The sequence below is a fragment of the Anas acuta genome, chromosome 13 (genome assembly GCF_963932015.1).
Source record: "Anas acuta chromosome 13, bAnaAcu1.1, whole genome shotgun sequence".
In the NCBI taxonomy this organism is placed as follows: Eukaryota; Metazoa; Chordata; class Aves; order Anseriformes; family Anatidae; genus Anas; species Anas acuta.
Genome location: NC_088991.1, coordinates 11,762,663 through 11,783,461, shown reverse-complemented (window position 1 = coordinate 11,783,461; position 20,799 = coordinate 11,762,663). Strand labels below are relative to the sequence as shown.

The 20,799-nt window shown below is 43.8% G+C and overlaps 2 protein-coding genes across 6 annotated transcripts in view; both read left to right on the top strand.

The window, feature by feature from the left end:
- The first annotated feature begins 32 nt into the window (after positions 1 to 32).
- On the top strand, positions 33 to 13,065 carry LOC137863578 (rho-related GTP-binding protein RhoG-like). Of its 2 annotated transcripts, XM_068696815.1 has the most exons (4): positions 34 to 181; positions 640 to 781; positions 6,810 to 6,880; positions 8,693 to 13,065. In XM_068696815.1, the coding sequence occupies exon 4, from the start codon at positions 8,714 to 8,716 to the stop codon at positions 9,287 to 9,289; it is 576 nt and encodes a 191-aa protein (XP_068552916.1). In that variant the 5' UTR covers positions 34 to 181; positions 640 to 781; positions 6,810 to 6,880; positions 8,693 to 8,713; the 3' UTR covers positions 9,290 to 13,065. The 2 variants fall into 2 exon arrangements, with proteins under 2 accessions (XP_068552917.1, XP_068552916.1); XM_068696816.1 differs by lacking the exon at positions 6,810 to 6,880 and having other exon boundaries at positions 33 to 181.
- A 708-nt stretch (positions 13,066 to 13,773) lies between these two features.
- TAF1 (TATA-box binding protein associated factor 1) overlaps positions 13,774 to 20,799 on the top strand; it is a 29,708-nt gene continuing 22,682 nt past the window's right edge. For 2 of the 4 annotated variants that reach the window (XM_068697545.1, XM_068697543.1), the window contains exons 1-10: positions 13,774 to 13,943; positions 14,044 to 14,161; positions 14,667 to 14,783; positions 15,747 to 15,866; positions 16,333 to 16,574; positions 18,635 to 18,853; positions 19,287 to 19,505; positions 19,688 to 19,889; positions 20,186 to 20,302; positions 20,544 to 20,711. In XM_068697545.1, the coding sequence (XP_068553646.1) occupies positions 13,818 to 13,943; positions 14,044 to 14,161; positions 14,667 to 14,783; positions 15,747 to 15,866; positions 16,333 to 16,574; positions 18,635 to 18,853; positions 19,287 to 19,505; positions 19,688 to 19,889; positions 20,186 to 20,302; positions 20,544 to 20,711 (1,648 nt within the window). In that variant the 5' untranslated portion in view covers positions 13,774 to 13,817. The other 2 variants (XM_068697546.1, XM_068697547.1) reach the window with 2 other exon arrangements.

The window sequence follows — 20,799 nt, the reverse complement described above, 5'->3', positions numbered from 1 at the left end:
AGGGGAAGGGGGGGGGGAGGGAGCTGTCGAAAGATGGCGGCTCCCCCACAGCGGCACCGCCTCCCCCCGCCGCCATCACCGCGCCTGCGCCCGGCGCCTGCGCGCGGCGGGGTGCGGCCGGCGCCCGGGTTCGGGTTCGCCGCCGCCGCCCCGGGAGCAGCGGGCACCGGGCGGCCCTGAGGTGAGCGCGGCCCCCGCCCCGCGCCGGGCCGGGAGGGGAGGCAGGACGGGGTTTGTGTGGCTGCTGAGGGGAAATAGGAGCAGGGAGGAGTGGGGAGGAAGGGGAAAGGGGGTACCGGGAGGGTACCGGGGGGATACCGGGGGGGTACCGGGGGGGTACCGGGGGCGGCGGCTTCCCTCAGGGCAGCGAGGAGCGGCCGCCGGGGGTGGCTCCGAAGGGGGCTTGGGAGGTGCGGGGAGGGCACGGCTGGGGCTGAGCCGGTCCCCGGGCCGGTTTCCTGCGGGGAGATGTGCAGGAAGTGCGGCCGCCCCGCCGGCAGCTCCTCGGCTTTCCTCTTCCGCGGGGCAGCGGCGGCTCCGTGCACGGGGGGGGGGGGGGCGACAACAGGCGGGCACGGGGCGAGCTCCCCGCTTGCAGGGCTCGCTGGGTTCAGCACGAAGCGTTTTCCTCCCTTACAGGGACGCCGAGGAGCAGTCCGACGTGATCTGCCCCCAAAAACCCCCGCCACGTTCCTGTCTCGAAGAGCACAAGGCTGGAGGAAGGCGCTGTCCGGAATCATTCTCGCAGCTTTCGGCACCTGCATGCAGTGGGGAGGCACAGGTACGGTGTGGGGCAGGCTGTGCACATCTCCCACCAGCTCAGTGGTTCTCTGTAAGCTTTCGGTATCGGTAACGGCCCGCAGCCAGGAATTCCTGGCTTCACCTCCAGCTACCTTGTGTTTGTTCGGAGCCTCCCTCCTTCTGATTTAATTTGGCATCCCTTTGTTCTCCCCTTTAAAAGAGCCGGTGAATAGTCAGTGTCTGTTTGCTCTTTATAAGCACTTGTGATTTCCACAGTATTTACCCTGAGTTATAAAAAAAAAAAAGCTTTAAATGCTTTTGTTCGCTGTGTGTACCCTGTGCTTACAACACGTGTCTCGCACTGGAGTGCGGCGCTCCTTGTGCCCGGTTCACTAGGTGTGTCCTGCTTGTCCCAAGCCTGGTTTTTGCTTTTAAAAACTTTTAAGTTCTCTTCTCTGCTATATAATTTACATCTGGCATGAAGACTGCGTTTGGCCAGTTTGCCAGCATACAGTTGCACTCAGGTCTCTATAGGGAACTTACAGCTATGAGACATTATTTGTCATTTTGGCTTTTGAGCTGTTTCCATAAAAAAAGAAGCTTTTAAGTGTTCTTAGGAGGAACTTTACAGACATGTTGGAAAAACAATGAAATATGTGGTTTGCCATTGGTAGGGGAATGCACAGTTTGATTTGCTTTCATGATGAGGCTGTGATTTTTCTGTCCTAATGTTTTGACACAATATGGTGTCATGTATTACAGAGGTCTTGTATCATTAAAAGGAGTATTTTATTTATTTACTTTACATTCCTATGTCCCTATGGTAAATCTGGTGGACTGCTGAGGCGCTATTTTGTCACTGATAACTTCTGCTCACTGTTTAGAACTACAGGATTTGATACAAATGAGACTGGCAATGGGGCAATATTGTAGCACAGCAGCCATGATAAAATGCCCTAAATGGATGCATTAACTTGTGTTTTAATTGTATCAAAACTGCTTAAAGAAACTTTTGAAAACTGTTATTGATTGACCAAGGGCATTTTTTGTTTGTTTTACTTCCCAGTGAAATTTGGGGGAAGAGGAGGAGAAATCAAAAGCGAATCAAAAAAGTGTGGGGGTTTCATTTTTGAGGAAGAAGTCCAGATTTTCCCAGTACACCTTTTACCCCTCGGATACAACAGTGGCTGTCTTCCAACTTCTCTTAAAAATAGCATTTATACTCCCAAGGAATGCCAGGTGACAAGGTGATAGGAAGGTAGACTCACAGCTGTTTGTTTTCTTTTTTTTTTTTTTTTTCCCCCTCAAATCACAATGAGGGTGACTTTAACTGGATTTGTCATTCATCCTGTAATGTGCTTAATTCTCCTAGCAGAACTTAGTCACTGAGGTATTGTCTTTTTTCCTTTAACAGTCAGTACTGAATAAATCTGTAGAAGCTAGGAAGGACCTATAAGAAGGGGTCAATGCATGCAATATCCAGGACCTCTGCAAGTTGCCTGCATCTCTGAGGAGGTGTGCAATGGATCTGGGTGCAGAACCCTGCTGTGCCAGCTCCTGGTCTTACTCCTTTACTGTGATCACCCTTGAAGCACATTAGGGACATTTTGTTTAAATAAGCTCTGAAGGACACCATTGTGACAAGTCAATGCTTTTGCATGTGGTTGCAAGAACATCAAGTTTAATGCTCTGCAGCCTCTGATTACGGCAGGATACATTTCATTTTCGTATGCTGTAGGGATGCTGATACCTACTGATGTTCTAGTTTTTAGTTCCCGTACAGCTGCACTTTGGTGTAGTCTTATTTCACAGTCCTGCAGCTGTTTCATTGGCTTGTTTCTAATGTACTGTAATCTTGGATTCATAGAGCTTAAGTTCATTGATATTTGGTCACTCATATCACTACTCTCATATAAGATCTGGGGTATGAGTGCATGCAATAATGGTATTGATGCATTGAGGTTTGTGTGGGTGAGGTGCCTGAATGGCTCATGCAGAACAGTGTTTTCTCTGTGGTTCCCAAGGAAATACTGATTATATGGTAAAGTTTGTTTCTTCGTTTGTTTTTTTTTTTTTTTTTTTTAAATAAAAAGAGTAAATGGATAAAACAGTTTCAGCCTGATTTGGTAGGGATATAAGTCTTAAAAACACTATTTGAAAGGTTTTGGGAAGTTTCTTTTAGCTTAGAAACATTTATTTATTTATTTATTTGGTGAAAAATAGGAAGGCCTTTATAGTGTCTGCAGTGAGATGTGGGAATTGTGCTCTTGTTAGACAGCAGCAGTGTGTGGAAGCTGAATGTGTTGAAGCTCCACAGAAGCGAGCTCCCTGGGTTCTGCTGTTCACAGAACCTGGAGCTCTGGGTCCTGGGCTGGTGGTTCTGCTGTGCTGCTGAAGTCCGGCGTGGCTCACTAATTTCTTTCCCCTCTGCTGCCACTCAGGCTGTTGGATGTTTTGCTTCTCTTGCCTTACAGGTAAATGGCAGGACAGAAAGCAGTGTGGAAACTTTGAAAGGCATTCAGAAGTCCAAGTAGGTCATTCACTGCTGAAGGAATAGTCAGGGTATTAGGGATGAGGTCTCCTATTTAGCTTTTTTTACTCTTTCTTGGCATGCATGCTCAAGTTTGGCACTTGTCCATTCGTTTAGCGCTTGCCTAAAACAATGGAGAGTAAGCTGAGCTGTTATGGAATAGTAACACAGTCTCGATTAGACTACTGAAAGCCCCTTTATCTTCCCTGTTAGATCTGGCGGCTAAGTTGCACAAATCAAAAATCTTTTAGGCTCCTTTGTACGGGTGAGGATGTTAGGATATAGTTGGAGCTGCAGTTTGTTGTGGAAAGGTTCTGCCTGATTTTATGTATGGACGGCGTGAATCATCTCTGAAGTTTTTGTTACTGGAAAATGAGCAATTATGTTGTTTAGATTTCTGAGCTTCTGCTTGCTCCAGATAAAGCAGTATCAAACTTCTGAGCCTGCAAAACTGGGAGGGATTGATCAAAGGTGATGGCTGAATAGAACAATACTGCTCAGTACAGGTGACTTCTGCTGAACTCCTGGTGCTTTTTCTGCTCATGTTTGGCCAAAATGTGGCCCTGTCCAAACTGGAAAGAGAGATGTAGAAAACCTGACAAGCTCTTTGAAAACAAGGTTGTCAAAGAGCAATATCAAAGCTAAAATCCACCTAACAGAGGCATCTAGTGTTAATGGAGCGAGGGCAGAGACATATCCTGCTAAGAAATAGTTCCTCTGCCAAGAATTTTTCAAAGTGCAGGAAGTATAAGAAAGTACCCATCTAGAAAGCCCCAGGAGAATTCAATTGTATTTCCGTTGTGTTTTCTCCCTTCTCTCAATCAGGAAGTGAATTCAGTTGTATTTCCATTCTGTTTTTTGTCACTGTTTTCTCCCTTCTCTCAGTCGGGAAGTTTCCTTCAGACATGTTGAAGAAAACATTTTCTTTCTCCCTCAAAAATATTTCGAGGTAATATGAAGTTACTCAATTTCACTTAGGATAGCTTCGGAGGGAAGCTGGGGGTGGAACCCAAATAGTGAATTTCTCCTGCAGAAGTCCTGCTGGGTTACAGGAGAGCAAGCTGCCCGTGTTAACGATACCCAAAAATATGTAATTAGGTCAGAACGGGAGCAGCTCTCCTGACGATGTCTCGACATGTCGATCGAAATCTTGCACATTCCAAAGGAAACGCCAGGTGTGCAGACAGCAGTGAAAGCAGACTGCAGCATCCTCTGAGGAGGAAACTCACCCCAGCTGGAATGCCAGTTTGGTAATTCGGAGGCATTGATGGATAAGATAGGAATAACTTCTCCATGTATTTTTGTACAACGTTTCTCTGTGGGATAATACGTGTTTTATTTTTCTTTAATTTCTTGAAAATTATTCCCATGCTGCTGTAGCTGTTAGAACTCTTCATGTTCTGATGATCTTCTGCCTTGACTGTAATCAAAGTGCTTTCTCTGGCAGGACTCAGCAACCAGAATTACCTCTCACTACTTTGGACTTTCTGTTGACTCCTTTCTCTTGCCAAGTAACCTTTAAACTTCACTTTGAAGCTTGTGCCTAGCTTTCTGTTTCTAAATTCTGAGTCTTGCTTTTGATGCGTTGATGTGGTTGTCTGTATTTTTCTCTTTTTTTCAGTTCTCCTTTTTACCTGTTGTATATGTTTTACTCCCTAAATTTTTTCCCCAGAATTCTTTTAAAGCTTAAAAAAAAAAAAAAAAAAAAAACTATACTTTTTTCCTGCTCTTTGTAATGTTTGTTGGTGATGATTGATTGGGGAGTATGGTGTTTTTTATTCCCAGCATATATTCATACAGCACGCAGTGCCAAGTTCCAAGGTGCTTGAGAAAAAAGAATTTTCCTCTCAAATGTGAACCTCGGCTTCTTGCTTTCTTTTGAGTTTTGTTGTTATGTAAATTGTTTACAAGCAGAAATTACAAATAGAGACTCTGAACGTGTTGAACAGAGATTGTGGATTTAATAAAAAAGGCTAGGTGGAGGTAATACTGTTTGTTTGCTTGTGGCTTAAATTAAAAAATCCTTTGTCTTCCACATGTAAATCTTTAACCAAGCTACACCTGCTCACAGCCTACAGGTTTCTGGAGAGTGGGAGCATCTTTCTACTCTTTCTTTTGATTAATTTTCTAAACGCTTTGTTTTAGTACTGAATTTTGTATCCCGGTCTGTTTGTTTTTCTAGTCTGCATATGCCACACACGAATCCTTTCAGCTAAGAGAACCTACTTTAAAGGAGCCCTGCAGGGAAGCATACTTTAGAGCCCACAGGCTCTTTAATCATATTTGAATAGTTCATACTTAGCCTGGTGCTTTGGCATTTTTGCATGGAGTTACTTCCTATTGCAACTGTTGCTCTCTTAAAAGTGAAGCTGCAGCCAGGTAATTCGAGATCTTAATGCTGTAAAAGTGTTATTCATATTCCAGATTTTTTTTTTTTTTTACTGTTGTGTTCCAAACCAAAAGCTGCAAAGACCTCTTAAATAAAACCCAGCAAAAATAATCTCTGAATAGCACACTTTCTTTAGAAAATTTTAATGAGATTGAACCAAGCTATTATAGCTTCCCATTGTACAGGGAACGTGTGGCATTGTAGTGGACCAATATAAGAAACTGCCCGCGTTGTGTTACAGTACTGGTGCCTGGTAGGCGTGGGTAGTGATGCAATTCTGGGTTATCTTGCCTTTCTGTGAAAAATCCTGTGCGGGAATGAATAGGTATGTGAGCCCTTGGGGGAGCTCGTGGTTTGTGTTTTAAAGAGAAAGCCGTTCCCAAGGCCTTGCGATTTATGTATTTTAGAAACTAGGAACTGGGCATATAAAAGGCTTTGTGTGTCTCATTCTCCATGAGACTTCTCGTGCGGGTTTTTGAATGCACGTGTCCAGCTTAGCTCTGCGTCATCACGGAGATGGCTTTTCATCAAATGATCAGAACAGCTGGCTGCTGCATAGGTACTTTTCATTTGGAAATCATCTGCTCTGAAATTGCTGGTCACCGCTAAAGTTTGGGATGCAGGACTTAATTCAGTGGTTTGAAGTGCGTGTAGGAATTAACTCTAAGACCTGCTCTCTGCTGCCGTTCAGTGCTGCTGCCCTTGGCAGCTGCTGGTGCTCCCCTCCTTCGCGATTCACTCCCACCGTGTCCTACCACTGGCTTGGCTGCACCAGCCGCTGATGCTCAGGAAATTGGGTGAAAGGACTCCTCAGCCTGCTGTAGTGTGTGGTCATGGCTGGGACAGTGAGTTACAGCTGCCCTTGTGGATACAGCAGTGTTATGGCATCGGGATCCGTCCCCTCTTCTGTCACCGTTTTGTAACCCTTAGACCTTGTGTTTTTAGGAATACTACCCTGTCTCGTGTGCTGTTAGGAGCAGTGCAAAACCTCTTAATAATAAAATGCTGAAAATGTTTAATTTGTAATGATTTTGGTAGTTTTATATTAAAATTTCAACTCTTGGTTTTGCAAAACGCAACTAATGTTTCTAAGCCTCTAATTTGTTAGATTTTTACCTTTTTTGTTGTTGTTTTTTGTTTTTCTTCTAGCCCCCTTAAATGAAAATCTTGGTGCAACTGTTCTGGAATAATATATGCAGTCCTGCTGTTGGTTATTGCTGGTCAGTGCTCTTCTTTTTTATTGATTACCTTTACAATTTCCAGTGGCATGCCTCTCTCTTTACATTTGATTCTGGCCTTGAAGGATGACTGATGTTTCTGATGTATGATGAAATGCACACGTATGCTTTTCTGCCAAAGCTCAGAAGTACCTGTCAGATTTCGTTTCAGGTGATTCATGATGTTTAAGCAATTTAATTCCTGCCCTTTTCAAAAAGGATCAACTGCTTCTGCATCTTTCTCCTGCTCGTTTCTTCCAAATTCCTCCCCTCACGCATCATGCTCAGTCTTTCCGGTGCAAGGTTTCAGCACTGCTTCGCGCAACTGGCTGCCTTTTAATAGCAAGTGTGTACATATATTTATACTTCCTTAAGCACTGTACGTTGTAGTGACCGAAAGCAGTATCGCTCACTTGAGTAGCCTGCTGCAATGCCAAAGCTTAAAGTATTTTTTTTTCACCTAGTACAGAAGAATCATGTGTGCTCCCAGTGGGATGATAACAGTATGTAGATACAGACTCTGTCAAAAAGCTGTTTGTTTCAATGGTCTTGAAGGGGAATTCGGAGGAAAGGGATTTTGTGACTTCTTATTAGCGAAGTACTTCACTGCTGCTTGTTTTTATATTTCCTTTGCGAATTTGATGCTGTTAAAGTTGTGATTTTTCTGGAATGTGCAATGTAGTCCCTCCTACTATTTGTTTCTTCTGTTTGAAGCAGCATATTTGGTGCTGGTTGCAAGTTGGGGATTACTGATAGTACCTCAAAGGCATTTGGGTGAGAAGGCAGATGCATGTTGCTTCTTGCTCAGGCTAGCAGTGGAAGCTTTAGCACAGAAATGAACAGCAAATGACTGTGCTTGCAGTTGTTCCATAGTGTTTATGAACAGGAAAGTTCCTGTTCATGTAATAAAAGCTTAGAATGAATCAAGTTTTAGTCTATATCCACTTGATTATCAAACCTATTCCTTACATTTCAAGAAAAGGTTAAAAAGGCCTTTAAGCATCACATACCTCTGGGAACATTTCCCCAGCCTGCCCAGGAAGGCTGTTTGATTGCTGATCTCTTACACCGTGTGTTTTTTCTAATGCTTGATATAAGCTTTCTTTATTTTACTTCAAGCCTATTAAGTTTTGCTTGTTCTGTCACTGATTAGTGAGAATAATCTGTTCTTGGCCTCTTTAGAAAAATTCTGTATGTATTCTAATCTGGTACCATTTCTAGTTTTATTTCAAAGAACAGCTTTTCTTGTACGTGCTGCTGTCTGAACCTTTTGTCCTGTGTTTTCTGACTGTGAGTCGAGTGAATTACTGTAGTAAACGGTAGCAGTGCAACCCAGCAATTGATATCTTGGCTTACTGCACATTTTTCGGACCTTTCTTTGTGCTAAACTTCCTAGGCAGTAGAACACATAGACAAGAAGTGTCAATTTAGAGTGTGTGTGGACTTACAGATGACAGAGTATCTTGTTACTGGTTGTGAGATCATGATCCTTTTCCGCTTGCAGGTATTTCCTAAGGACTTGTCCCTCTTGCCTGTGGGAAACTGTCTGGCCGTAAGGCAAGACTGTGGGAATTTGGCTAATTTGTGCTTATGTGGTTGGAGAGCAGCCAGTTGTCACTGAGCTTTCAACTTGTTGCATCTCTTTCCCTATTGTCTTTCTAGCCTCTGAGCTCTTCATAATGGCTTCTGAGACACTGAGTATGTCTGGCTGCGATAAGAAATTGTTAGCAATATTAAAAACACTTGCAAAAGCATCTCTTAAAAATGATTGTCGTCGAGCGTGCTTTTTCTAACTTGTTCTCTTGCTTTGTGCAGGACTTTGTTTCTGGGTAAAGAATGCAGACCATAAAGTGCGTAGTTGTTGGAGATGGCGCTGTGGGAAAAACTTGTCTTCTCATCAGCTATACCACCAATGCCTTCCCCGAAGAGTACATCCCTACTGTGTTCGACAACTATAGTGCCCAAATGACTGTTGATGGCCGGACGGTTAGCCTGAATCTCTGGGACACTGCAGGCCAGGAGGAATACGACCGTCTGCGCACACTCTCGTATCCTCAAACCAATGTATTTGTCATCTGTTTCTCCATTGGTAGCCCCTCTTCCTATGCAAATGTGAGGCACAAATGGCACCCTGAAGTTTCTCACCACTGTCCTAATGTTCCCATTCTTTTAGTGGGCACGAAGAGAGACTTGAGGAATGACCTGGAAACAGTTCAAAAGTTGAAAGAGCAAAGCTTGGCTCCCACTACCCCGCAACAGGGGACTTCACTGGCTAAACAAATTGGAGCAGTCAAATATTTGGAGTGCTCGGCGTTGAATCAGGAGGGTGTTCGGGAGGTGTTTGCTGAAGCTGTTCGTGCAGTTCTGTATCCTGTGACAAAGAAGAACACAAGAAAATGTGTCTTATTGTAATTACCTCGGGTGGTGGATGTTCAAAGTTGAATAATGACTAGAGTTTTGGAGGGCTTTTTAACGCGTTAAATTGAAGATTTGCATCTTGCACTAACAGCTCTAAGCAGAAATGGATTATGCAAAGAATATTCTTGCAGTCTTATTGCTTCAGGGAAACTGAAACAAAATAGTTTTTTTTTTTTTTTCCAACTGAGAGGTCAAATATATACTTAATTTCTAAAGTTCCAGTCTCCAGCTTCTCCAGGGATCATTTGGCTTCTGTACTTATTTAGCAGAGGAAAATAAAAGAAGGGATGTCATTGAAGCCAGACGCCTTTAGTAGATAACTGTCAGTTACCAGACTTGCTGAAAAGCACAAATTCTGATAACTTTGCTTTAAGCATAGCTGCTGCTTTTCCCATCCCTTATGTACAGACCAAACTGGTTTTTACACACATCTGGCTGTCCAGTTGTTTGCCAATTCAGAGCTTGAAAACAATTTGTTTACATGCAGAAATGCCTGAAATATTACTGAGACTCACCTTAAAGTGAACTGTGACCATATGAAGATTTAACATAAGGCATATTTAACCCAAAAAGCAAGACCCAGGGAACACCTGCAGTTATTTTGTTCATAGAAGCAGGAGATGATTTCTCCTAACGTAAGGAACTTAGGATAATAACGATGAATCCCTTGAACGAGTGATTTTCATGCTGTCAAAATGGAGAGGTGGAAGAGTAGTTTAGATGCAAGTCTTCCATAACCTTCTAAACCAAGATAAGGTTTTACTTCACTCTCCAAAGAGACTTAACACCCTGAGAATAAACTTCATGATCTTCTTGGGCCGACTGAGATAGTTGGGATCACACTCTCCAAGTGAGCTTTTCAGTGTAATCCCACTCTCCCTTTGATGAATTCCAAAGACTTGGTAGAAGCCCATTTTCTCTCGAAGAATTCATTGCTTCAGTTTTTAATGTTCTTGGAGTGAACACCTGAGATTTTACAGCAATTCCTTTGTTGTTTTTCTGGGAGATCATTGACAGAAAAGTTGGATGTTCTGTTTGCAGGAAACAAATGCTTATTTCTTCTGATGGTTTCAGTTAAGTTTGTAATGGTTAGCCAGTCACTGGATAGATTTACCTGGGCAATTTTCTCCCCTCTGCAAGGTGATCAGTTGTTATAGACGGTTGTAACTGAAGTTCTGTTTACGTATTATTTTTTTTTTTTTAACTTTCTCTAGCAGCTCTAGTGAGTGACAGCTGGCTTTTATTTTCAGGATGTTCACTGTTTTTTGTGTGTGATTCTGGGACCAGCTGAGGAGTGAGCGCATGAAACCTTCCTTAGTCTTAACCTTCCAGCTTGGTAGTATGAAAGCAGCATGCTTCAAAGATGCTTTGTATGAAACCAATGGTGCTGGACTGGGCTTTGTTGTCTGAGGTTGACAGTACTGTCTTTGTCCAGATGCAGCCTCGATTGGTAATTCAGAACTTGCTTTCTTGTGATTCCCACACATGCAAAACTGCACTGTGTATACCCTGGTCGAAAAAAAAAAAAAAAAGCCTCATTTTAGCAAGAGGACAGAAAATATATCAGCAAGGTTATTAGGGATCTTGTGTTAATTTGACCTTGCTTTATCTGATACGAAAAAACAACAACAACAACAACAAAAAACAGGTAGATAAACACATTCATATTTGTGCCCTTATTCCCCTCTTTGAAGAGGATGTGCCTTTCTTCAGCTGTTGTAACTGTCGCTGATGCTAACCACAATTTCTGTGTATTGGCTGTATGCTCGTACAGGTACTGCTTTAGCAAGCTGCAGCCCGTAGATACAAACTGCAGTGAATTCAGGTATTGGTATAAGCGGCTAGTAAAACAGTGCTGAGTTTCACATTGCCTGATGGCAGGCAACACCAAAACGCCCGTAGTGAATGATGTTTGCAGAAACCTGGAGACTTCTGCATGCTTTTCTTCACCAAGTGCCATTGTCTGGAGTGTTGTTGCATCTTTTGCACTCATAGAAGAAGTGCCGGTCCAGATGTAGCTCCTACCACAGTGCCCTGCAGGCTGTGAGGGAGCAGGAGGAGTATTTCAGTGAGGAAACCTCTGCTCACCATGCTCTGCCTTTTCTTCAGTAATATGCCTTTAGTGTGGGCTTGACTTGCTGGCAGCAATTAATCCTGTGCCTTGTAATGCAAGATTATTTTCTGTAGGTAAATTTCAGTAACTGAGTAAATAGAATTTATCATGTTTAAGATATATTTATTTAAGCCAGTGCACATGTTTTTATAATGCAGGTCAGGCTTAAATCAACAGTCTGGTTACCCTGGTGCAAGCCCATAACCTCTGCTTAATTGAGATGTACTTTAAAAACTTCGTGATATATTTGAACTGCTCTTAAATAGGCTTTTGATGTCAACAACAGGCACCTCTTTTTTTTTTTTTTTTTTTTTGCTACACAAATTTGCAATTTTGTACTGAAGCTACTACTGTTTTAAAAAGTTTTTACTTCTTTACATACTGAAATCTTATAGTTCTGCATCTTTTGTGGCTATTCCTAACTGGATGACAATAATTTTGCAGATGAAATCCTGTGAGCAAGTATTGTTGCACACACCCTGTTTCTGTAGGCTCACAGAGCAGCTGTCCTGGTGTTAACTGGAAGAGGGTATGGCGAGATAAAATTCTACTAAATCAATCCATTTGAATTGATTACATTATTGCTTACATGATACTAGAACACTTTATCCCCATCTAGATTACTTAATAAATAGATCGCACAGCAGTACTGAGGATATTAACACAATAGTGAGGAAAATGAGCAGAAAGTGAACTTTGAACAACTTCAGAAGCTTTTTACTGATTTCAGAGTACCTCATCAATAGTCATTTAGGTGCCTTGTATTTGTATCTTTCTGTCACGAGCAAAAATCCTGCTGGTTGACAGCTGATTTATTCCAGCATCTGTTTTTCATGAGAATGACCTTCAGGAGTGCACAAATCCAATGAGCTTTTCCATGCAGTTGGCATTCTCTGTTTAATCTCTTTTTTTTCCTACAATTTCTGGTGCATTTCATTGTAAGTAGCCCAGTGCTTCAGTCTACAATCCATCCCCTTCTTCCCTTTTTTTTTTTTTTTTTCCTGTGGACAGGTAACAAATGCTTCACACAATCATGTGGCTATAGATTTTGTCTGTTCAGAAGATCAGGGTACCCCAGAGTTAAGTCGTGAGGGTTTCCCGAACTGTTCAACATTCTTCAGTTTGTTTTCTTAGTGGAAATGCAGCACGTGTGTCATAATTCACAGAAGAGGCTCTCTGTGAAGAGACTGGTTTTAATCTTTCGGCTTATGAATCATTTCTCAAATACGTAAGCATTTTGAGAACGCAGTTGTGGCCATCCGCACGGCATCGAGCAGTTCAGGAATTCTGCGTCCGAAGGATGCTACGAGGCGTGTTGAGGTGTGTAAGTGCTTTCTTCAGTTTACAGCTGTCGCTATTTATATGGAATTTAAACTAGAGAAGCCTCACCGTGCTTTGTCGAGTGCTAAACCTTGCTCTGTAGGAACCTTGGTGCTGCTTGGGCTCGCCTGGAGGAGCGGAGGATGTCTGGAAGAAGGGTTCGCCCCGGCGCCGCCCGTCCCGGCGGGAGCCCAAGACTAAGTGTGGTACTGATACATACACTGGCGACTTGATTTTATACTATAAAAGAATTTGTATTACAGCTAACAGTTTTAAAAGATTTTTTTTTTAAATTATGCGAAATTAAATTGTAATAAAACCTCTCCTCATCTCCGTGGCTCTGCTGTTAGCTCATTCCTTGCTTCCTAACGGGGCTGCTGTGGGGGCGGCTCTCTCCCACCCAGCTTCCCTGCCCTGGAGGGGGTACGGGGCTGGGGGTGGCCGTGTGTGGGGTTGGGGTTGTGTGGGGTGGTGGTGTGGGGGGGGCTGTGTGTGGGGGGTGTGTGCATGTGGGGGGGGGGTGTGGGGTTGGGGTTTTTTGGGTTGGGGTGTGTGGGGTTGGGGGTGTGTGTGAGGAGTGTGGAGGGTATGTGGGGTTTGGATTTCGTGGGGAGGTTGTGTGTGGGGTTGGGGTTGCGTGGGGGATTGTCTGGGGGGTGTGTGGGGTGGTGTGTGGGATTGTCTGGGGGGCTGTGTGTGGGGTTGGGGTTGTGTCTGGGGCTGTGTGTGGGGTTGGGGCTGCGTGGGGTGGTGTGGGGTTGTTTCTGGGGCTGTGTGTGGGGTTGGGGCTATGTGGGGTGGTGTGTGGGGTTGGGGCTGTGTGTGTGGGGTTGGGGCTGCATGCGAGGCGATATATGGGGTTGTTTCTGGGGCTGTGTGTGGGGTTGGGGGGGTGTATGGGGTTGGGTGTGTGTGTGGGGCGGTGTGTGGGGTTGTTTCTGGGTTTGTGTGTGGGGTTGGGGCTGTGTGGGGTTGTTTCTGGGTTGTGCTCGCTCCCGTTGGGGCCGCGCGGGGCCGCTGTGCCTCCCGCTCCCCTCAGCGCCCGGTTTCCGTTTCCGTCCCCGTCCCGGTGCCGCCACCGCCTCAGCGATGTCGGACTCGGAGAGCGAGGAGGAGGCGGATGGCGGCCGCGCCGAGCCCTTCTCGCTGGCCGGCTTCCTCTTCGGCAACATCAACGAGGCGGGGCAGCTGGAGGGGGACAGCGTCCTCGACAAGGTGCGGCGGGGAGCGGCGCTGAGGGGAGCGGGGCGGCGGGGGCCGGGGCGGCGGAGGGGCCGCTGCGAGCTGTGTGGCGGTGTCCCTCTGCTGTCCCCAGGAGTCCAAGAAGCACCTGGCCGGCCTGGGGGCCCTGGGGCTGGGCAACCTCATCACCGAGATCACCGCCAGCGAGGACGACAGCCCGGAGGCAGACGGAGCCCACCTGGACGAGGAAGGTCGGGCACCGGGCACTGGGGGGGCTGCGGGCTCAGGGCCCTGCTCGGGGGGGAGGTGGGCACCGAGGGGGGCACCGCTCACGGGTCCTCTGCCAACGGGCTGGCCTTCCTGCGGGTACCTGAGCGAACCCCACATCATCTCCCAGCCCCTTGTGCACACATTGTCTCTTATAATTAATATTTTCGCTACTCTTTGTCTCTTCTGGCTCGTAAATATACGTATGTTTTCCCCTACGTTAAACTCCTCTAAGCCTAATTGAGTAGTTGGAAAGCATTTCCTTTGCTAAAGCTGGTTACTTACCAAGTTCGAGCTGAAACTCAGAGCTCTTGGAGATTTTTGGGTGGAATAAAGGGGAAATGTTCTCTTGGGAACAGTTAATCAAATGTTTTTATTCCTCGAAGAAAAAGAAGCAGAGGGGGAGGATTCATGAGTATGTAGCAAAGTCAGGTGTTAGTAATATGCATTAAGATAAAGCTTTGTGTGACTAGATGTTTTTCTTCATAGGTTGGGTTAAGAGCACAGAAGACGCTGTTGATTATTCAGATATTAATGAAGTGGCAGAAGATGAAAGCCGTAGGTATAAGCAGGCAATGGGCAGCCTGCAGCCAGTTCGAAGACCAGGTAAATGGCTTTAGCATTTAGCATGTGCAGCTCTAGCTAGTACAGTGTGTTTTGGGCCAACTGGTTTAACACTGGTTCTGTTAAATGTGTGTTGTTGTGCCTTTTTGCTCATTGTTTCCAGAATCCAATATAAGCTTTCGTGAAACCGTATTCACTGGATAAAGCCACTGATTAAGACTTCCTTTTTTAAGAAATGAGTTTTTCATCAGAGTTAAACTACACTCTGAAGAGAAACTAGCGCCCTTCTTTTGCTGTGGAGTCTCCTGCAGAGAATGCTAATACCTGCTGATATTTCTTTAACCTGTGTTCTTAGGAAAAGAGTTATGTGGGAGGTCAGGTGTTTCTCAGAGATAATCAATGAGTTGAGGTCCTGATCCCTTGGAGAGTAATATCAACCATAACCTCTCTCTCTCCCCTTTTACCCCAATTTCTTTTTCTAAAGCGACTTTCTCCAAAAGGCACTTCAGTTCTTTTGTTGGTCCCAGAGATCTGTGTCTAACAGAAACAGGCTTTTCCCTTTTAGGAGCTGCTAGTGCAAATGCTAAATCTTTGCTTATTCCTGAAAGCTGCTTTACGCTTAACCTTTCTGTTGTCATATTGTGGCTGGTTGGGTGTAAGGTTGACCATGTTTTTCTTACATCTTTAGCAGCTTTTTTCTCTCTACAAAGTGTGAATAGCAGAATATATATACATGTATGTATTATAAGTACCGCAGCCTGCTTTCTGTCAACTCTTTCTCCCCTGTCCCACTCTTTCTTAAGTTCCAATTTTGCAAATAAATGTGCTGAACTGGTAAGAGGTTTGCATCTAGTTACGAAATAAGAATGGTCTCCTTGCTAGGCTAATGAGGGGACGTGGTCTTCTCAACAGATTGGGACATGTATGAGATGGTACAGGTGGGGAGGTTGTCTGGTTCCCTTTTATTGTCAGCTTAATGTGCAGTCTTGTCTTCTGACTGGTTAGATGAAGATGAGGATGATTATGATGCCGACTGTGAAGATATCGATTCCAAGCTGATGCCACCGCCACCACCACCTCCAGTACCTGGAAAGAAAGAAGATGAAAAGGATGCAGCTTCCACTGGTGAGTGAGGAATTTCTTCTTCCCTCTGGCAATGTGAATGTCTGAAGGAAGCAAACATTGCTGTGTAGCAGTTCATTCTGTGGCAAGGACCCATCCGTCTTCAAAATTCTGTCTGCAGACTGCGTCTGAAGGTGGGTCTTTGTCCTGTTACACAGTGTTATAGGACTGTCTGAGATGAGCTCATGTATAAAATATGGGGTAAGGTATTATATTTCTAATGACTGTTAAAATACTGATTTTTCACAATCAAATTGCTTTTTTTTGTCTCATCCTATCAGTTGTGGCTGGGAAATTCACCTGGAACGCTTAGGATAAAATGAAAGGTTATACCAGAATGGTACTCGTAACACCTACAGAGGCTTGATTTTTGCATAACTTGGTATAAAAAGTAGATGTGGCATTATGGGCTTGTACTAGGGGACAGGGAGGAAACCTGTTTGTTTATGAGGTGCTTGTTCTATTGTAGTATCTGAAGATGGAGACGGTATCATTTTGCCCTCCATCATTGCTCCTTCCTCTGCTGCCTCCGACAAGGTGGATTTCAGCAGCAGCTCTGATTCTGAGTCAGAGATGGGACCTCAAGAAGCCAGGCAGGCAGAATCCAAGGAAGGCAAACTCACACTTCCTCTTGCAGGAATCATGCAGCGAGATGCTACCAAACTGTTGCCAAGTGTTACAGAGCTCTTCCCGGAATTTCGGCCAGGCAAGGTATTGTAAAAAAATATGTGAAAGTGACAGCAACTCTTATCATATGAGCCCTCTAAAAATAAATCGTATGGTATTAAGGGTATGTAGTAGGAAATTGCTTAGATGGTCTTGCTCATCTTAGTAGTTTGTGTTTCAGTTTCTGTTTCTGTGTAATGCTGTTTCCAGATTGCTTAACACGTAATGCTTTTCCTGACATCTGAAAGAGCCTCTTTAAAAGTGTCAAATAAATCAGGGTGTGAAATAATGTTTGCTGCTCTCTAAGACCACAGTTCAGACCTGTTTGTGAAAAATGTTTTTCTGCTTCCTGGCATTTCTGCCAAATCTGTGCCTCCCTTCATGCTATTCTGAACTTGTGGACTTCTTGAAAAAAATTTGCAAAGTCTGTATCCTTTACTTAATTCTCCCTCGAAACCACTCTGAGTATGGAACAGAGATGAGAACAATATCAAGTTGGTTGAAAGAATGATTTTAACTCTTTGCTTTTAACTCTCAACTCTTTGCAAAATCTAAGCTCTTTCCTTTTATTACTAAGCAAATTTATTCCAATACTTTTAAAAATGCTCTCAAATAGCAAATGTAGTTGATGTATTTCAATAATTATTTTTGAAACTTTTAAAGCTGTCAAGAGAAGAAAAGTTGGACGGGGAAGGAGAGTAAAGACAAGCTTATGATTGCCAAACAGATGGTTGTCAGCTGGGATAACTTGGATTTATGCATGCCTCCATTGTAGTTTTTGTATAAGACAAGCAATTTACATATTAAAATATCATGTTTTAATGAGTTAGATAACTAACCTCTGTCTATTAGAAATCCATGTGAATCTTCAATACAGAAGTTAGACCTTATCTTCCTCTGAAGCACTTCATGCTGTCTTAGCTTTAGCATATTTGGTGTTTTCTGTTACCTTTTTTTTTAAATCAGTTATTTGTATATTAATTTATTTGGTGCTCAGCATGTAATGTCGGGGGCTGATTCAATGCCTGGTTGGTGCAGAAATCAGTGCGAGCTGGCAGTGTTGCAAAATTTTCGTAATTAATCCTTGATCACTACTAGGACCAGCAAAGCTTGAAATCCTATACATTTGTCTGTGAGGACTGGTTGATGTGTGAGAAGGTGTGTGTTGATGTACCACTGTTTTTCTTGATGAAACCACTTAAAATAGCGTGTGGACAGAGAAGCACACTTTGTTTCATTAAACTGTTAGCAGCTTACCTGTCTCTGAGATGTTAGCCCTTGGCTCTTTGAAACTGGCCTGAGGGTAAAGAAGTAACCTGGGGGAGTCTTGGGAAGACAGATAACAAAGATGTGGGCAGAGATGGACAGAGTGGTCATATTATTAATAGGATGTGTTTTTACTGGTTCTAATTCCCATTTCCTAAATCTGTCAGTTAATTTGGTAATGATGTTTTCCCTCCTTACAAGAGTGCTCTGAAGAAAAAAATTAACGGTGCTTAAAACCCAGCAGTCATAATCATAGCAGGAAAAAAAAGAGAGTTTATCATTATCATTGGTGCGGTTTATGGAGGTTCCTGTATGCATAAAGGGAAGCTGCATTGTGATGGAAATAAAAATAAATGCATTTTTTCTGGAGTATCTGTTTGTATCTGGTTGCTTAAGAAATCTTTGCTTTATATAACTGCCTTGTAGCTTTATCTGTTTTGCTTATCGTTTTATCATGTCATCTTCAGTCTCCACATGCCTTTCCGAAGGTTGTGATTGTTCAAGATGAAAATCAGAATTTCCAGGTTGTACTGTACCACATGTCCGATATGTAAAGGCAATCAGCACTGTGTTAACATTCCTTTGTGTCTGGAATTACCTTCATTTTCAAAAGTAATTGTTCTTAATGTCAAACAGATGGATCAGAAACTTATTTTCAAGTATGACAATGAGATTGTTGTTTGCAGTAGGAGCTGGAACTGTAGAACAGGCCAAGTCTCTGAATTTGAGTGCTTTCCTTCATTATTGGTTTTTCAGGTGGGGAAAAGAAAGACAAGCATTCCACACTGTTGTGTTGTTTTTTTCTCCTCTGACCCCCTTCTGTTTTTTTCCTATTCTAGGTGCTGCGTTTCCTCCGTCTCTTTGGCCCTGGAAAGAATGTTCCATCGGTGTGGCGTAGTGCCCGAAGGAAGCGCAAGAAGAAGCATCGGGAGTTGGCACAAGAAGTGCAGATACAGGAGGGTGAAGTTGTAGTTGAGAGTGGAATGGAAGGAAAATCTCCCTGGGAATATGAGTTTGCTGCTCCTCCCCCTCCTGAGCAGTGCCTTTCAGATGATGAGGTGGGATATCTGAGACTTAGGGAGGGTCGCCAGCTAGCACTGGGGGTAGTAGTGGATTGGACAGCAACTTCTAGTGTAAAGAGCTTTTCCTCCGAAATAAAACTGGAGGACAGGGTTGGCTTGTATTCCAGCTATGCAGAAGCTCCTCTCCAGATACTAGTCAGTGACTTCAGGTGATTGCTTCTTACTGAGAAGGCCGCGTCCATGGTAAAGGATCAATAGGAGAGCTTATCCTCTTTGTATCGAGAAGAAATCTGTGTTCTTGGAAGTCTAATTGCAGAACGTTCTTAAGGCAGCTAGTAAGTATGGAAAAGCACCTCTTAGAAATACTTTGCTCCGCTGAGAATGAGCTGGGAAACTCGGAAGGATAAACCTGTAACTAATACTTAGATAGACCATCAGTGTAACTGCTCCCTCCTTTGCTGTGCTTCAGATTACCATGATGGCACCTGTGGAATCCAAATTTTCCCAGTCAACTGGTGATACAGACAAAGTGACAGATACGAAGCCTAAAGTGGCAGAATGGCGCTATGGCCCCGCACAGCTCTGGTATGACATGCTGGGAATCCCCGAGGACGGCAGCGGATTTGATTATGGTTTCAAGCTGAAAGAGAAGACAGAGCAGGAGGTTAAAGGACAGGCAGATGAGAGGGTAAGAGGGGAACTGTAAGGGAAGGAGCGGAGATACGTGTGGCTCTGAGGGTTTCTGATGCCAGAGCTTGGTGATGGGCTGGTGGATGGCTGTGCAGCATAAAATATGAGACTTCTATTTTTTCTCCTTTAGCTTGAAAAGCTAAAGGGCGATACGGGTCTTGAAGTATTCTTTTCTTGCAGGATGGAGAGTTGATGGATGAGAAGGATGATCTGTTAGCTGATGAGCACTTCCTTATGGTGACACAGCTCCAGTGGGAGGATGATGTTATCTGGAATGGAGAAGATGTCAAACACAAAGGAACTAAAACACAGCGGGCAAGTCTGGCAGGCTGGCTGCCATCAAGCATGACTAGAAATGCCACTGCATACAATGCCCAACAAGGTAAACAATGATCTGATATGAACTGTAACTGAGCTGTCTCATTGCATGCTTTCCTCTCGAGTACAGAATATAATTCTATCAGGAAACATTTTTGACAAAAGCACAGCTCTGCTCAGAATTCTGAGTCTCTCTTTCTTTCTTAAAACAGAGTAGGTCCCTACTGTTAAAGAAAATACCAACGCTGCCTTTTTTCTCTCCATTTGGAATACAACTCTAAAGTTCTGATTTAAGGCAATGCGACACCCCTCTAACACTCTGATTCAAGCTAATGTTACTTTTGTTTTCCTCTTCTCTAGGGTTGAACCGCAGTGGCTCTTTGCTCAATCCACCTATTCCACTAGCACAGAAACCAAGCGTAGCAGGAGTTCTAGGTATAGCAAAGGGCAAAGAGAAGCAGGCCCCTGAGCAGCAAGGTAATGAAGATGTTCATCTTCACCCTATGGATAGGTGCATGTAACATACTTCTCTGTAGGGCTGTGTTTCATGTAATAGTGGGGTACTTTTTTGGTAACAAGCTGTAGATAAAATGGGTTGCATGTTTGCTCTAAAACTTGCTAGAGGCCCTGTTATTTCATTCTTAGAGATTTTGTGTTTCAGTGGAGCAAAATCTCTAAATATTGTAGTGTCTAAAACTATGACTTACGGTTGTTGCAGTTTCCCTGGATGAAGACAAGCCCTGGTACTCCATTTTCCCAATTGATAATGAAGAGTTAGTGTATGGCCGTTGGGAAGATAATATCATCTGGGATGATCAGGCAATGGAAACCTACTTGGATCCCCCTGTCTTGACACTTGATCCAAATGATGAAAACATAATTCTAGGTATGGCTGTGGCATCCAGAAATTTGACTCATATGGGAAAATGCAAGGGGGAGAAATGTAGGAGGAGGATAGTCACCCTAGAAACTGA